At 42.9% G+C, this 18,508-nt stretch overlaps 1 protein-coding gene across 1 annotated transcript in view; it reads left to right on the forward strand.

The window, feature by feature from the left end:
* Nucleotides 1–8,096: 8,096 nt before the first annotated feature.
* LOC112668486 (transmembrane 9 superfamily member 2-like) overlaps nucleotides 8,097–18,508 on the forward strand; it is a 76,511-nt gene continuing 66,099 nt past the window's right edge. Inside the window, exons 1-5 of the mRNA XM_025460891.3 lie at nucleotides 8,097–8,453; nucleotides 11,148–11,215; nucleotides 12,756–12,849; nucleotides 16,773–16,900; nucleotides 17,337–17,466. Coding sequence (XP_025316676.3) covers nucleotides 8,262–8,453; nucleotides 11,148–11,215; nucleotides 12,756–12,849; nucleotides 16,773–16,900; nucleotides 17,337–17,466 — 612 coding nt within the window. The 5' untranslated portion in view covers nucleotides 8,097–8,261. The remainder of the gene's footprint in view (nucleotides 8,454–11,147; nucleotides 11,216–12,755; nucleotides 12,850–16,772; nucleotides 16,901–17,336; nucleotides 17,467–18,508) is intronic.

Raw genomic sequence — 18,508 nt, forward strand, 5'->3', positions numbered from 1 at the left:
AAAAAAAGATTTCAGCCAGGCAAAAGATAAGAGAGGGGGTGAGCATCAGCAGAGCATACTAGAGTAAGGAACACCAAGGATCAATTTGTTCAGAGGCTAGGGAGAATGGTGTCTTCATGTAACTAAAAGTGATTCTCTGGAGCAGGATCAGAATGATTGTGGGAGTAGAGCCCCATCCACGCCCCTAGCTTGATGCTGGAGAGGTGTGTGTTGGGAACTGGGGGTTAGGCGGAGCAGGCCTTGTTAAGCAAAATTTGGACTTGACCCTTAGGACAATGGAGAGCCAGTAGGAGAGTTTCTCAATTTTTTACTTTGAGATAATTTTAGATTTACAGAAATACTGCAAAAATAGTACACAGAGGTCTCATATACCCTTGGCTGAGCTTCACTTAATGTGAACATCGTACATAACTATAGTACAATAATCAAAGGAAGAAATTAACACCAGTATAATGGTATTAAGTAAACTAAGACTCTATTAGGCTTTCACCAAATTTCTTTTTCTATACCCGGGTCCAATCTAGGGCCCCTGCATTACGTTGATTTGTGCAGCAAAGGATTTTTTAATTTTAATTTTTTAGAAGTAATTTCTAGAGGTGCCTGGGTGGCTCAGTTGGTTGAGCGTCTGCCTCTGGCTTAGGTCATGATCTCGGATCAAGCCCTGCATTGGGCTTCGTGCTCAGCGGGGTGTCTCTCTCTCCCACTGCCCCTCTTGTCCTTGTGCTCGAGTTCTCTCTCTCACTTGCTCACTCTCTCTTTCAAGTAAATAAATAAAATCTTTTAAAAAATAATCTCTACACCCAATGTTGGGCTCAAACTCATGATCCTGGGATCAAGAGTAGGATGCTCTACCAACTGAGCCGGCCAGGCACCCCAGTACAGCAAGGAATTTAAGGGGAGGACCTGATAAATGATTAGATTTACACGATCAGTTTGAAAGAAATCTGTTTAGATTTTGGGGAACTGGGAAGGAAAAAGTAAGTCAAGGCAGGAGGCCCAAGGGATAAGCTAGACTGACTCTGACAGCACACTAAGAAAGGTGTAATGTGGTCTCTGGAGCTGGCACCATGGCCTACCATGGCACATTAGTTCTTTTTTTGATGTTCCAATATGCTTATTTAGAAACATGGCTTAAGTAGAGCATGATTTCACTGGATCACAGTACTCCTTTGTTCCACTACTTAATTTTGGTATGTACACATTGGAGTGAACTGGAAAGAGGATGGGAACTGTCACTTGGATGTCTTTAACTCCAAATGGTTAGAACTGTGGGGAAAATATTAACTATTAAAGACAAACTATTAAAGACCTAATAGTTGTATTCATCTGTTTTGCACATTTTCTTTTTTTTTCTTAAAGATTTTATTTTTTTATTTGAGAGAAAGAGAGAGAGAGAGAGAGAATGGGCTGAGTAGGAAGCCCGTCATGGGTCTTGATCCCAGAACCCTGAGAACATGACCTGAGTCAAAGGCAGATGCTTAACTGACTGAGCCAGTCAGCCGCCCTATTTTACACATTTTCTTTGCTTTTTTAAAAAACATTTTATTTATTCATGAGAGACACAGAGAGAGGCAGAGACAGAGGGAGAAGCAGGTTCCATGCAGGGAGCCTGATGTGGGACTTGATCCTAGGACCACGGGATCACACCCTGAGCTGAAGGCAGATGCTCAACCGCTGAACCACCCAGGCGTCCCTACATTTTCTTTATTGCAACCTGAAGCATCCACTTTGGGGAAGTGCCATTCCTCTCCCTTTCACACTTGTTTGAGTGACACTGCATATCACAAGTTTCATGGTGAAATCTCTCTGTGCACCATTGTCAAGGATAGCTCCTAACTTCAGGTTCACCTGCTTCACTCAATCTTTTACTTGCTTCTTTCATAGTTGATGTAACTGGAAATTTGACAGCTATATCATAAAATGATTTTATTTCCTTTGTATTGCCACTGTGCACTCCCTTTTAATACCATTGTATTTCAGAACTAAATTAGATTTCAGGGGACCTGTTTCCTACCCTTGACTTGGTCTTCTATTAGCTGTGTGACCTTGGACTAGCAAACCAACTACTCTTGGCCTCTGTTCCCTCACATAAAATAACTACCCTGCCTACCTCACATGGGCACTGGGAGGATCACGTACAAAGGTGGATAGGCAGGCAGCCTGGGTGGCTCAGCGGTTTAGTGCTGCCTTTGGCCCAGGGCCTGTTCCTGGAGACTTGGGATCGAGTCCCATGTCAGACTCCCTGCATGGAGCCTGCTTCTCCCTCTGCTTGTATCTCTGCCTCTCTCTCTCTCTCTCTCTCTCTCTGTCTCTCATGAATAAATAAATAAAATCTTTAAAAAAGGTGGATAGGCAAGAACTGTGTAAAATTTACTACTACATAAATAAAGGGGGGATTATCTTGGTTATCAACACTCTCATCTTTGGATTGCATCCTCTTTTGACTTCTAAATGAGGTAAAATATAGAAAAATCCCTGTGGGGGAGCCTGGGTGGCTCAGTCAGTTAAGCACCTGCCTTTGGCTGGTTATGATCCCAGGATCCTGGGAGCCAGCCCTGCATGGGGCTCCCTGCTCAGCAGAGGGGTCTGCTTCTCCTTCTCCCTCTGCCTGCTGCTCCCCCTGATTGTGTTCTCTCTCTCTCTCTCTCTCTCTCTCTCTCTCTCTCTCTGTCAAATAAAGAAAGAAAGAAAAGAAAACGAAAAAAAGAAAAATCCCTGCTACAGTGTAAGTTACATGGCTTTCATTCTTCCATCTTTTCATTTATTTGAATCAATGTATTCTGCTTTTGGGGCAGCAAAATTTGACACTCCAAAATGCATGTCTTTAGCATGTGGATTATTTTAGGTTGATTCTTGTTGTTCTTTTCAAAAATTTTTAAAAATAATTTATTTATTTATTTGAGAGAGAGAGAGAGAGCACAGAAAGGAGAGGGAGAAGCAGGGTCCCTGCTGAACAGGGAGTCTGATGAAGGGCTCAATCTCAGAACCTTGGGATCATGACCTGAGCAGAAGGCAGATGCTTAATGGACTGAGCCACCCAGGCTCTTCCTTCTTTTTCTTCTCTCTCTCTCTCTCTTTATAATTGAGCTTTTTAAAAAAGATTTTTAATTTATTCATGAGACAGACAGACAGACACACACACACACACACAAAGAGGCAGAGGCAGAGACATAGGCAGAGGGAGCAGCAGGCTCCATGTAGGGAACCCTATGTAGAACTTGATCCCAGGACTCCGGGATCACGCCCTGAGCTGAAGGCAGACGCTCAACCGCCTAGCCACCCAGGCGTCCTACCCTCTTCTTTTTTTTTCTTTTTTTTTTTTTAAATTTTTATTTATTTATGATAGTCACAGAGAGAGAGAGAGGCAGAGACATAGGCAGAGGGAGAAGCAGGCTCCATGCACCGGGAGCCCGACGTGGGATTCGATCCCGAGTCTCCAGGATCGCGCCCTGGACCAAAGGCAGGCGCCAAACCACTGCGCCACCCAGGGATCCCCTACCCTCTTCTTTTCAAAAAAAATTTTAAAAGTTTTATGTGTTCATGGGGTTTGAACTCAGGACCCTGAGATCAAGAGGCACATACTCTTCCATCTGAGCCAGCCAGGTGTCCTAGGAAGTTTTTCTTCTTTTTCTTTTTACCTTCCCCTTAACCACCTAAAAGAATCTTGGGGCACCTGGGTGGCTCAGTCAGTTAAGTGTCTGACTAGGTTTCAGCTCAGGCCATGATCTCAGGGTCATGATATAGAGCCCTGTGTGTTGGGCTCTTTACTGGGCATGGAACCTGCTTAAGATTATCTTTCCCTCTCCCTCTTCACCCCTACAAAAGAATCTAGATAGAGGACCTGTTCTAGAAAGGGAGCTATAGTCACAGATAATTATAGTATAACATAATCTAGGTGTGGAAGACAGAGAGGAACTTGGCAAAGTCTGTTAAAATTCTTTTCTGTGTCATTGTTTCTGTATAGCCTGGCAAATGTTTGCTTACAAAACATTTACTCTTTTTCAATTTCTTGTGAATTGGGTGGCTTCCTTTTGAAGCTCCAGGCCCCTACTCCCTTCTCCTTCATTCAGAATGACAAATATACGTCATTTTTTCTTGTTTTGTTTTTGAAATCTCTCATGTTTTTGTGGATTCCCCATATGTATGTAATTAAATAAGATTTTTCTCCTGTTAATCTGTTTTATGTCAGTGTAATTCTAAGACCAGTGAAAAGAAACTTGAAGGGTAGGGGCACCTGGGTGGCTTAGTCAGTTGTGCGTCTGCCTTTGACTCTGCTCCAGTTGTGGTCTCAGGGTCCTGGGATTGATCCCTGAGTTGGGCTCTCTGCTTGGCATAGAGTCTGCTTCTCCCTCTCTCCCTCTCTGTCAAATAAGTAAATAAAAAATCTTAAAGAAAAAAAAGAATCTTGAAGGGTAGAGAAAACATTTTCTTATCCCGTATGCTCCTATCAAGTGTCTGGGTCCATGTTAGGAATATGAAGACAAAAAAAAAAAAAAAAAAAAAGGATCCTGTGCTTAAGAAGCCAACTTTCAGTAGAGGGAGAGAGACAAGTAGGCAAATAAAATGAATAATGTATTCTTCACTTTCCACTAAAATATTCCTAATGAAGGGGAAACCCATGTCTCCCTGGAGTTCAGGGCATAGACTACATTAAGAAATTAATTTCTTTGATCTTTTTCTATTTTAAAAGTTTTTGTTTTAATTCCAGTTAACAGAGTGTAATATGAATTTCAGGTGTACAACATAGTGATTCAACACTGTCACACAACACTTGGTACTCATCACAACAGGTGCCCTCCTTCATCCCCATCACCTGTTTCACTCAAACCCCCTTCTTATAACCATCAGTTTGTTCTCTATAGTTAAGCCTCTGTTTCTTGGTTTGCCTCTCTCTCTCTTGAATTGTATCTTTTAAAAGCCTTGTAAATTTTGCACTCCATACCACAATATAGCATCATGTGCTTTGTTGCTGCCTTTTTCCGCCCCCCTCATTATCAAACCAAGTGAGGTTTATTCTGGAAATGCATGACTGATTCAATATTTAAATATCAATGTAATGCATCATATTAATAGTCTTAGTAAGAAATACTGCCAAAACATTGGATAAAGTTCAATATCCAGTCATGATAAAAACGCTCAGTGAACTAGGAAAAGAAAGGAAATTCCTTAACATGATAAAGGGACAAATATAAAAAGCCTATAGCTCTTACCATACTGCATTCAGTTAAAGACTGAATGCTTTCTCCTTGAGATGGAGAACAGATATGGATGTCTCCTCGTACTTCTATTCAATATCCTATTGGAAATCCTATTTAGTGCAAGGCAAGAAAAAGAAATAAAAGGCATAGGGACTCGAAAGGAAGAAATAAAACTATCTCTAGTTACAGGTGGCAGTCAGGCCTCTGGAAGAGGTCTTCGAATTGGCACATGGGGGCGGGGAGCCTTGGAGTTGGGCAAAGCCAGGCCTGCCTAGTGAATGGTTTGCACAAGGCTGCCCTGGGGCTTCTGTATCTTAGGGGTGGTGAGGGTGGGGAGCAGAAGACAACTCCTAGAGTGCAGGCAGAACAGAGAATCCAGCAGAATGAGCCACTTTCATTTCAGGCCCAGCAGGTGGTTGGAGCTGTCGAGGATCACACTGTGGGGACACCAGGAGGGCTGCATCTTACTGCTGAGAATGGGGACGTAGCCCTCGGTGATGCTTCATTTCTTGAGTTTAACAGACAGGGCCCTGCAGGGAGCTTTAATGGAAGACCTCAGAGCCACAGTCGGAGCTGTAGATGAGGATGATGATGAGGGAAAAAAGGATCACGAATAGGCTGACTGCTGCTCTTTCCTGCTTCACTGTCTCTGGCGTCTGCGGAGGGGAGGGGGCCGGCGTCCCGTAGGTGAGCTGGGTGGCACACCCGCCCCGGCGGGGAGCGGGGAAGCGGGGGGTGGGGTGGGGGGGTGGGAGGGGGGTGGCACCATCTCCCGCGGTCCCCTCACGAGGCGAGCCGCCTTCTCTCGCTCAGTAGGGAGCCCAGTCCCGCCGCGTACCCGCTCGCGGGGGGCTTTAGCGCAGCCGCTAGATGCCCCGGCCCAGGCCGAGGAGGCTGGCGTAACATCCCGTTTATTTTAACACGTACCCTTTTTCCATCCAAAGGCTACCAGAAAGGGGTAGAAATGCAGTGGTGAAGCGCAAGATTTTTATACACGCTCTGGTTCCTTCAAATCGTGACCACCCTACCGCTTCTCGGCTGCCCTTTCCCGTTCCTCTTCACAAACGTGGTGCCCCTTCTGATCACCTTATCCGGTTTTCTAAATCTTTACAAGGGCTGCTCCAGTCCGTGTAGTCAAGTTCGTTCTCCCTTCTCGCACAACGCTGCGAACTCTGATCACTGGTACATTTTCTCCTACAACGTTTCCTGCCTCTCTAGTCCCAAGAGTTCACTCGCTAAATTCTGCAGGCCTCTGCTAACCACCAGCCCTCTCTGCCTTTGTTCTGCCTGCATTTGCCGCCCGCCAATCACCAGAGGACGTAGACCTCTGCGAGTGAGAGACCCTGGACACACTGGCGAAGCGCAGTGATCTCAGGAAAAAAGTGACCTCTTGTTCTCCAAAGCTCTTGACAGACAAGGAGGAAAAATGATCGGCTCTTCTACTATATTTGTTGGATGATACCTACAATACTGTCTAGATCCAAATACAAGCACTTTGCATTACAGGACAGCACAAGGAGCAGAAATTGAGGTCCATGACGATTCTTACAGAGGTCGAAAAACAAGATCCCTGCCGCTAAGAGAAAGAAAATTTTCTTTCAAAGACTAAGAGCCACCCTTCCCTCACCCTCTCTCTTCTTTGGTCTTTTACCCTTCCATCCTCCTTCCTCAGACCTGCGCTGTCCAATAGAAATACAGTGCCAGTGAACTGTAAACTTGTGGAATCACTGTTGGACACCTGGAATCGATGTAATATTGTGTGTCTACCATACTTCAACAAAGATATTTAGGATCAGTCCATCTGGCATTCTCCAGAATGTGATTATTGTGGGGGGCTTTTACTTTTTGTGTGTGTGTGGTTTTCTTTCTTACGGTGATTTTTAAGATTTTTCAGATTCTCATTGAATCATAATATAATAAACATATTCTGCTGAAATCATGAATGTAAAATAAAGGTTGTGTCTCCCAGATAGGAATGATGCCAGAACTTATTTTACATTGAGCGATACATGTATCATCACAGACAGCATAAAAATATTGAATAGCTGAACTGGTTCATTTGTATGGCTGCATTGCTTTGTTTTCCTGTATTATTTTTGCAGCATCTATTTATATTAAAGTTGCCTTAACAGATAAAAAAAGAAATATGATGCAAGCCACATGTCATTTTAAATGTTCTGCCAGCCACATTTTATTTTTGTTTATTTATTTTTAAGTAGGCTACAGGCAGTACATGGGGTTTGAACTCACGACCCTGACATCAAGAGGCTCATGCTCTTGAGCCAGTCAGGAGCCCCATGCAGCCACACTTTAAAAAGAAACAGTTGAACTAAATTTTAATAGTGTTTTATTTAACGCAACTGACTCCAAATATTATCATTTCGACATGCAATCAGTATAAAAACGCAGAGGTTTGCGTTCTTTTATCCATGCTGTCTGTGATACTGGGTGTGCATTTGACACTTAACGGAACATCAGTTTCGGACTGGCTGCATTTCAAGCGCCTAATACCCACCATAGTGGACAGCCTGGCCCCGGAATTCCCCCCTCTCCCCCCTTCTTGTCCCACTACCTGGCAGGGAGAAGTGAGGATGGTGGGGGGCGGCTAACACTGCTACTTTGGGACTGTGGCAAACTCGGGGAGGGCACGACAGCCTATGATGCTGTGATGTTGCGATTATGAGACCTCTCAGCCAGTCTATCCTGTCCCCCTCGCCCCCGCCCCCGCTTCGAGAGTCACCTCCAATCGCGGGAAAGTGCCCGGCTGCGGGTGGGGCACTGGGGGGGGCAGTCTGGGAGGTAAGGTGGAGGGTGGGCTGGGGGAGACTCAGCGGGGAACCGTACGCATGCGTACTGCGTGAGCTCAGAAACAGCCTGGCGTCCTAGCAACGGGTTCCAGGCCACCGTCTCGCCGCAATAACTGGCTTTCCCCAGAGTTCTAGTCCCACTAGTGGTCTCGGCTCGTCCCGGTACGCAGCTCTTCCTTATCGTTTCCTTTTCTCTCCTCTACTGGTTCGATCTCGCCTGTAGTGTGTGTCCCCGAGCCCTGAGCCGGCTCCTCAAATGAGTACTCGTGGTTCCCAAATGGGAACCAACCCTTGCCGCCTCAGGCTCGCCCTCCCAGGGCTGAGGTGGCTCCTGGGGTTGGGCCTGTTTCTGGGGCTTCAGGCCGTCCGCAGCGAGGCCTTCTACCTCCCCGGGTTGGCTCCAGTTAACTTCTGCGAGGCGGCGGCCGGAAAGAATGCAGCCTGCAAGGTGAGGACCAGTGGAAGGCAGTGATATGTGAGGGGAGGGGTTCAGATAAGGGTATGGGGCACACCGGGGGAGACCATATTCGCGAGCTCTTTGCCTCTGACCCAGAACGCCAAAGCCCTCTCTATGACTGGGTGTCTCAATGTCGCTATCTTTGAGCCTCGCACTTGGAGGATCCGGACCTCTCTTTTTCCCAGATTCTCTTTCCCTCCCTTTTGGCTCCTCCCCTTAGTCTCCGTTCGTCCAACTCCCGCTCAGCTCTTCCTCCGTCCTAATAACTCCTCCTTTCCCCCCAGCATAAAAGTTCTCTTGGCTCTCTCCCTTTCATCTCAGCTTTTCCTCTTCTCCCTCTTGGCTCCGCCCCCTCCCTCCCTTCCCCTAGGCCCCTCCCCTCCCCTCCCTCCCTTCCCTTGCAGCCCCTCCCCTCCCTCTCGGCCCCGCCCCTCCCTCTAGGCTCCGCCCCATCTCTCTCCACCCCTCCGTCCCTCACTTCCATCACAGCCCCTCCCCTCCCTCTTGGCCACGCCCCCGTATCTCGGCCCCGCCCCTCATTCCTCCCTTCCCCTACACCCCGCCCCTCCTTCTAAGATTCCCCTCTGGGCCCTGCCCCTCCTGCCTGACTCCACCCTTCTTCCTCTTCCCTCTGGGCACGCCCTCTCTTGCTTCCTTCTAGAAGTGCTCCTTCTCCACCGCCCTTAGGTTCTTTTGTTCCGCCTTCCTCTGAGCTCCTCCCTCACCTCTCTCCCTATGGGCTGCTTCTCCATCTCTTTTAGCTCCTCTTCCTCTGTCGCAGCTCCGTACCTTCCCACGCCTTGGCTCTTTCCTCTCCCTGTCTTCTTCCCTTTCCTATTGTCCCCCATGTACTCTCTCCCTTTCAGGACTCACAAACTCACTGTGGTCTTTTTTTTTTTCTTTCCGTTTTTATTTAAATTCCAACTAGTTCACATACAGTGTTTTATTAGTTTCAGTTGTACAATTTAGTTATCCACAGTTCCATGCAAAGACTTGGAGCTCATCACAGGTGCACTCCTTAATCCCCATCGGCTATTTCACTCATTCTCTCACCTACCTCACTGTAGTCTTAGTTACATCCCCACCATGTTTCTGTCACTCCTCACTCCTTCGGTCTCACGCTTTTTACCTCCTTAATTCTTATTAATGCACTTTGTCTCCCCTGGGCCCTTTACCTGCAAACACCAAGATATTATTTACCGCTCAGACTTGTGAGAATAAAACGAGACAATGTTTTGAAAAGCACAATTACACCTAGTGCTTAGTAAGATTTAAATAAATGGTAACTATCATCAGTATTAGATTTTTTTAGACAGAGATTTCTTTTTTTCTTTAAAGTTTATTTAACTCATCTCTACACTCAATTGCAGCTCCATCTCAAGATTCCAAGATCAGGAGTCACACGTTCCTCCCACTGAAGCTGCCAGGTGTCCCTAGGCGAAGATTTTCTCTTTTTTTAAGATTTTATTTATTTATTCATGAGAGACACACAGAGAGGGGCAAAGACAAAGGCAGAGGGAGAAGCACGCTCCATGAAGGAAGCTCAATGTGGGACTCAATCCTGGGAATCTGGGATCACACCCTGAGCCAAAGGCAGACACTCAACCTCTGAGCCAGCCAGGTGTCCCTTTATCTCATGTATTACCAAGTTCATAGTCAGATTTTCCTAGCTATCCCTGAAATAACTAAACTAGAATCCAATCTAGGACCAGGAATTGCATCTCTTTATTATAGTCTGGGGTTCTTATAAAAGAGATCAGTCTGTTTTTCCTGTGCAATGGGCCTTCTCCAGGGCTTGTCTCTTTGCTGCCTTGTGATAGCATTTAGATTGATTTAATAGTTAAAATTTTAAAAAAATAGTTAAACTTGAAGTCTTTGAAAAGTAATTTGAAATATATGTCAGTCTAGGGCAACCTGGGTGGCTCAGTGGTTTAGCTCTGCCTTCAGCCCAGGGTGTGATCCTGGAGAGCCGGATAGAGTCCCACAACAGGCTCCCTGCATGGAGCCTGCTTCTCCTTCTGCCTGTGTCTCTGCCTCTCTCTCTCTCTTTCTGTGTCTCTCATGAATAAATAAAAAATCTTAAAAAAAAGAAATATATGTCAGTCTACAAAAATGTTCATCCTCCTGATTTTAATGATCTCACTTAGAATCATATACAAGGTTAGAGACAGATAAGAGATTTTTCTCTGTGAATGTCTCAACTACCTGGGTTTTTTAGTCACATAGTAACCCTCCCTGAAGAGCACCGATATTACCAGGTTTTCATGTGTCCTGCTAGGGACTTCATGAATAAATGAACAACTATGTGTTTATATTATTCTTTTCCTCTTTTTCTTTTTTACACAAATGGGAGCATACTGTTCTCATCTTCATGTGCCTTTATCATTTAACAATATAGCTTAGAGATCAATTTATATTATTGTGTAAAGAACATCCTTGTTCTTTTTTAAAAAAAATATCTTATTTGTTTATTCATGAAAGAGAGAGAGAGAGAGACAGAGAGAGAGAGAGAGGCAGAGACACAGGCAGAGGGAGAAGCAGGCTCCATGCAGGGAACCCGATGTGGGACTTGATCCCAAGACTCTGGGAACATGCCCTGAGCCGAAGGTAGACTCTCAACCGCTGAGCCACCCAGACATCCCTTTATTTTGTATTATTAATGAGTGCTTTCTTTTCTTTTTGTAGTCATCCATACCACTATTTGTAAATAGATTGGATTCAGCAGAATCTGTTCTACCTTATGAATATAATACGTAAGTTATAAATATTATAATTATATCTGATATAATTGATATAATTTTGGTTATATCATAATTCCAATATTATTGTGTTAAAATGTGTTTTACTTTTTTAAAGACAGTGAATGAAAGCCCCAGATATACTAAGAAACATGGTGGTAATTTTATAATAAGAGTAACAGGAACAAAACGATTAGGATAAAAAGCTTTCAGAGTGAGACAAATGCTTAAAAATTTAGGAAGTTGCTATACTTGATTATTCTAAGAGAAGCAAATTAGAAATTTACTACATTTTGGGCTTTAAGAAATCATTGTGGAGTTGTAGTTTTTTTCTAAAACATGGGATATGAAGGTTTATACTAATGTTTTTAATGGATGCAAGTGCTTAGTTTAGTGGTGAGCCAGTATCACATCATCAAGATCAATATCAAGCATTTGAGAATAACAACAAACAATGTACTTTTTCAAAAAATAATTGTAGCTCCCCTTGGTATTACTTTATTTCCTAAATAAACAGAAGTAAAATCAGATCTAATTTCCATTAAAATACTAGGTTTAAATGTAGGGTGTTAGCATGAGCATTTAAAATATTACACGAGCCTACCATTGCTTTTTATCTTCTACCATTTTATTTTTTATTTTTTAAGATTTATTTATTTATTTATTTATTTATTTATTTATTCACGAGACACAGCGAAAGAGAGGCAGAGACACAGGCAGAGGGAGAAGCAGGCTCCATGCTGGGAGCCTGATGTGGGACTTGATCCCGGGTCTTCAGGATCACGCCCTGGGCCGAAGGCAGGCACTAAACCGCTGAGCCACCCAGGGATCCTCACTTCTACCATTTTATATTCAATTTTATATATTGACATTTACTTAGAGGTAGTTGTAATTCTTTTCATGTAGTAACCGTTTGATTTGTGTGTGAATCTGTGGGCATGTATTTGAGGAGGGATTATGTTGTTAAGTTCCCCTTTGATCTGAACTAATAATAGCAGTTTCTAATCTCAGGTTAGAAGTAGTACAGATTTGAAACTGCTCTTTGCTTATTTTTATGTTATTTGAAGTTTAACCCTGAAAATACTGTTCGTTTTTTTTAAAGATTTGATTACCTACATTACAAGCATCAAGTACCATGAGCTATTTATTTATTTATTTATTTATCCATTCATGAGACACGCACACACACACAGAGAGAGAGAGAGAGAGAGGAGAGAGAGGCAGAGATACAGGCAGAGGGAGAAGCAGGCTCCATGCAGGGAGCCCGACATGGGAGTCGATCCCGGGACTCCAGGATTGCACCCTCAGCAGAAGGCAGGCACTAAACTGCTAAGCCACCCAGGGATCCCTACCATGAGCATTTTAAATAATGAATTCATAGCTATAAGAGGTTAAACAATTTAAAAAGGAATCTATAATGAGGTCTTTAAATCATAATTAGACACTTTCTGGGTCATGTTTTTAGAAGTATCTACCATTAATGGTGAAGAGGCTTGACAAATTACAAAGATAGATTTGCTGATTTTTTTTAACCTTACCTAAACTTCTCCTTTAGCTTTGACTTCTGTCAAGCATCCGGAAAGAGAAACCCTTCTGAAAATCTTGGACAAGTACTATTTGGAGAACGAATAACATCATCTCCCTATAAGGTTATTCAGCGGATCTTATTAAATATTATTTTAAATTGAATCTTTTTTTCAAATTTTTTTTTATTTTTTATTTATTCATGAGAGACACACACACACAGAGAGAGAGAGAGAGAGAGAGGCAGAGACACAGGCAGAGGGAGAAGCAGGCCCCATGCAGGGAGCCCGATGTGGAACTCCAATCTTTTCAAAACTGGCTACTTAAAGTTGTTGCAGAGTCTTTGTTTTCAAAAGAGGTAGAAGAAAAGGAAAGATAGGTTGTGGTGTTGCCAGAAGAATGCATGAAAATGTGCTCTTGAAATTCTCTGCAGTAGGTAGTGGTTCCAGATAAAGATTTTGCCTTTCAAATTTTATTTTTGCTTTATAAAGAAAAAAAAGTTTACTTTATTGTTCCTGCATATTTTGGGTATGGTGGTATAAGCACATGTCATTGGACTGTCATTGGCTATTGATTTTACCTTCAATATCTTAATAGATATGAGGATAGAGTAAGAATGTTTTCATAAGCAGTATGATTATGAAGGCATTAACTTTTTCCTTCTTTTTTCCAAATTCATTGAAATCTACTTGAAGTACAAAAAACTGCACATATTGAAAGTATATGCTTAAAAAAAAAGAAAATATATGCTTTAGGGGAGGCTAGCTGGCTCAGTCCGAGGAGCATGTGCCTCTTGGTCTTGGGGTCATGAGATTGAGCCCATCATGGGGTGTAGAGATTACTTAAACTAAACAAAAAGAAGAAAGTATATAGTTCAGTCAATTTTAATTTATGTATACACTTGGGAGACCATCAGGCTTTAGGTTCTTTTTTTTTTTAAAGATTAAAAAAATTTTTTTAAAATTTATGATAGTCACACACAGAGAGAGAGAGAGAGGCAGAGACACAGGCAGAGGGAGAAGCAGGCTCCATGCACCGGGAGCCTGACGTGGGATTCGATCCCGGGTCTCTAGGATCGTGCCTTGCCAAAGGCAGGCGCCAAAACGCTGCACCACCCAGGGATCCCCAAAAAAGATTTGGTTATTTATGATAGACATAGGGAGAGAGAGAGGGAGGCAGAGACACAGGAGGAGGGAGAAGCATGCCGGGAGCCCGACGCAGGACTCGATCCCGGGACTCCAGGATCGCGCCCTGGGCCAAAGGCAGGCCCTAAACCGCTGAGCCACCCAGGGATCCCCAGGGTTTAAGTTCTTTTAAAATTATTTATTTTGAAATAATTCTAGATTCACAGGAAGCTACCAAAAAACCATGAACAGGAGCTGTCATTCATTGTACCCTGTGCCCAAGTTTGCCCAATGATAGCCATCTTGCATGACTGCAGTACGATGGCAAAACCGAGGAATAGGCATTGGTACAGTGCACAGAGCTTATTCAGATTTCACTAGTTTTACCTGTACTCACTGGTGTGTGTATGTCTGTGTGTGTGTATGTCTGTGTGCATGTGTGTGTGAGAGAGAGAATGAGGGAGAGAGAGAGTGGGGGAGGGGTAGAGGTAGAAAATATTCAAGCAGACTTCCTGCTGAGTGCAGAGCCTGACAACAGGGCTCGATCTCCCAACCCTGATATCATGACTTGAGCAGAAACCAAGAGGCTGAGACTTAACCAACTGAGCCACCCAGGTGCCCCTGTCTCCTCTTTCCCCCATTTTATATTTGGATTGTTTGTCCCTTTACTATTGAGTTTTCAGAATTCCTTATATATCTGAGGTGTGATTCCTTTGTTGCAACAGTAGCATGCAAATTGTTTTTTTCCAGTCTGTAGCTTGTGTTTTCATCATCCTTTTTTTTTAAAATATTTTATTCATTTATTCATGACACACACACACACACACACACACACACAGAGGCAGAGACACAGGCAGAGGGAGAAGCAGGCTCCACGCAGGGAGCCCGATGTGGGACTCGATCTGGGGACTCCAGGATCACGCCCTGGGCCGAAGGCTGCTCCAAACCGCTGAGCCACCCGGGCTGTCCTTCATCATCCTTTTAAAAAAGATTTTATTTATTTATTCATGAGAGACATAGAGAGAGGCAGAGACCTAGGGGAGCCTGATGCCAGACTCAATCCCAGGACCCCAGGACCATGCTCCGAGCCAAAGGCAGAAACTCAATCACTGAGCCACCCAGATGTCCTGCATCATCTTTTTTTTTTTTTTTTTAAGATTTTATGTTTGGGGCACCTGGGCTCCCCACTCAGCATTGAGTCTTCTTTTCCTTCTCCCTCTGTCCCTACCCCTGCTCATGCTCTCTCTTGTCTCTCTCTCTCAAATAAATAAAATATTAATTTTTTTTTGTTTTTAACTAATCTCTATACCCAATGTGGGGCTCAAACTCATGATTCTTTTTTTTTAAATTTTTTTATTTATTTATGATAGTCACAGAGAGAGAGAGAGAGGCAGAGACACAGGCAGAGGGAGAAGCAGGCTCCATGCACCGGGAGCCCGACGTGGGATTTGATCCCGGGTCTCCAGGATCGTGCCCTGGGCCAAAGGCAGGCGCCAAACCGCTGCGCCACCCAGGGATCCCCTCAAACTCATGATTCTGATATTAAGAGTAGTATGCTCTACCAACTGAACCAGCCAAGCAGCCCCATATTTTCATCTTAAGTCTTTCACAGAGCAAACATTAATTTTTATAAGGTCCAATAATTAAGTTTTCTTTTTATGGATTGCGTTTTTGGTGTCAACTCTAAGGAGATGTCATAGCCTTTAGGTTTTAAAATTTTTCTTTCATGTTTTCTTCTAAAACTTTATAGTTTTAAGTCTGTATATATTTAAGTCTGTGATCTATTTTGCGGTATTTTGTGCAAGGTATGAGGTTTGGATGGAAATTACAGGTTTTGTTTTTGGTTTTGATTTTCGGGGTCTTTTGTCTTAAATGTGCAGTTGCTTTAGCACTACCTGTTGAAAAGACTCTCTATCCTTCTTCCGCTGAATTGCTTTTGCACCTTCGTCAAAAAATCACACGGACATAGTTGTGTAGACCTATTCTGGGTTCTCCACTGATCTATTCCTTTGCTCTGTGTGTCAGGCATTAGCTGTTTGATAATTAAAGTAGCACAAAATACTCCCATGCAGTACCATTGTCCTAATAGATAAGTGAACTTTTTCAAGAAATGCTGTTCCTTGGAATGAAGAAACATGATGGTATTTAAAAAAAAAGAAAGAAAACAGTGTTCTTCTCAGTTGCCAAGAAGAAACTTTTTGGTTGATATTTGTATGATTTCAGGCTATGAGGTGATAACTGTAACTATTTTTCATAGTTTCTTTTTGCTCATTATTTCCTGATTGATAACAGTGCTCCTTTACCCTGATAATCCCCCATAGCTAGACTTGTATATGAGAGGTTTCATAGTAAAAGTATCAAATATTTTATTATCACTTCTTTGGTAACAGCTCTATTGAGAGACATTCATATGGCAAATAATTCATCCACTTAAAGTGTCCAATTTTTTAAAGTAAGCTCTACAGCCAAGATGGGGCTTAAACTCACAGCCCTGGGATCCAGAATTACATCCTCTATTGACAGAGACAGCCAGGCGCCCCTTAAAGTGTCCAATTTAATGTTTTTTAGTATAATCAGTGTTGTGTGATCATCACTACAAGGGATTTTATTTCTACTTTTAAGTAAAGGGTTCTATATATATCAAGGTGCTTTTAGGAAGCTACAGTGGATATTATATCTCACCTTATATGTTCTTGAAGAAGGCAAATTCTTCTGCTTAGTGGTAAAAGCATATTATGTGTGTGCATGTGTGTAGTATAATCATTTCAGATATAAATGGAAATTCAAAGGAGATAGTATTGAGGATGATGGTACACTGAAGTCTCTGAGGGAAAGTTTTATCTATAAGATAAAGTGCTTATTTTGTGATACTTGTTTCATAAAATTTACTCAAATCTTTTACTCTTTTAATACTTTCTTAACAGTTCTCTTTTAACAAAACGGAAACATGTAGAAAAGTTTGTGTAAAATCCTATGATACAGAAAATGACAACCACATGAGAAAGCTGGCTTTTTTGAAGAAAGGAATGCAGCTAAATTATCAACATCACTGGTAGGTTTGAGATAACACTGAGATAACATGACTTAATTTTTGAAGTCTTTTCCAAAGTAGTTTGTTTTTTATAAAGAAGTAGTTTTAATAGATACTTGAAATGGTATACTATTCTTTGTGACTTTTTTTTTAAAGATTTTATTTATTTATTCATGATAGTCACACAGAGAGAGACAGAGAGGCAGATACACAGGCAGAGACACAGGCAGAGGGAGAAGCAGGCTCCATGCAGGGAGCCCGATGTGGGATTCGATCCCGGGTCTCCAGGATCGTGCCCCGGGCCAAAGGCAGGCGCCAAACCGCTGCGCCACCCAGGGATCCCTATTCTTTGTGACTTTGACTTAAAATTTGAACTTTAATATATGCCAGAAGATATTGGTACTGCTTGGTGTGAAATGGTTGTTAAATCTTTTATTTTTAAAATATTTATACTTAGGATTATTGATAACATGCCAGTAATATGGTGTCAGGATATTGAGGATGGAAGAAAGTACTGCTCACCGGGATTCCCGATAGGATGTTTTATTACCAAAACGGGTGTATCGAAAGATGCTTGCATTATCCATGTAAGTGTTGAGAACTTGCTATAGAAATATAAGAATGTTGCTTCACTTATAATTTGCTTTCTATTATTGTCACTTAGCCAACATTAATGGGATACCTACCATTTTCTAAGTTTTGTGCTAGGTGTTGGGAATACAAACTCAAGTACACATGGTCTTTGCCCTCTAGAAGTTCACAGTCCTAAGGAGACAGACCTGTAGACAAATCAGTACAATAAAATATTCTATGATAGGAGACTACAGACAAGGAGGATATAATGGAGAGAATGAAAAAGTATTTGTGAAATAAATGGATGGGTGAACATTTATAGTAGGGGAAATCAGTGTGATCAAGAATTTGGAAATCTGAACCAGGATGCTATGATTGGGGGACTGTGAGGAGCCGAGCATGTCTGTGGTATAAGGTTTAGGGTTTGGGAGATACAGCTAGAAATGAAGCTGAAACAGAGAGTAGTAGGCAGCAGCCAGGTCATGGAGGGAGGTCCTCTGTGCTGTGGTAAGGGAAATCGTATTGAATGCCTGTTATGTGCCAGGAGCAATGTTATATTACTTTATACAGTGACTAATTTAATCCTTAGAACAGCGCTATTGCTAGGATCTACTGCTGCCATTTTACGGATGATGAAACTCAGTCTCCGAGAGGTTGTGACATGACTAGAGGCATACAGCTAGTTAAGGGGCAGCAGTAGGACTCCAACTCAGATCTTTTTATTTTTTTTTTATTTTTTTTTTATTTTTTTTTAAATTTTTATTTATTTATGATAGTCACAGAGAGAGAGAGAGAGGCAGAGACACAGGCAGAGGGAGAAGCAGGCTCCATGCACCGGGAGCCCGATGTGGGATTCGATCCCGGGTCTCCAGGATCGCGCCCTGGGCCAAAGGCAGGCGCCAAACCGCTGCGCCACCCAGGGATCCCCCAACTCAGATCTTTTTAGCTTGGCAGTCCCAATCTCATTGTTTTGCCTTGTGGTTATCAAACAGTCTCCCCCTGGGCGCTAGACTAACAGGAGTGTCTTGGGGTTGTCATGGAGGATGACTAAAAGGC

The sequence above is a fragment of the Canis lupus genome, chromosome X, assembly GCF_003254725.2.
Source record: "Canis lupus dingo isolate Sandy chromosome X, ASM325472v2, whole genome shotgun sequence".
Lineage (NCBI taxonomy): Eukaryota > Metazoa > Chordata > Mammalia > Carnivora > Canidae > Canis > Canis lupus.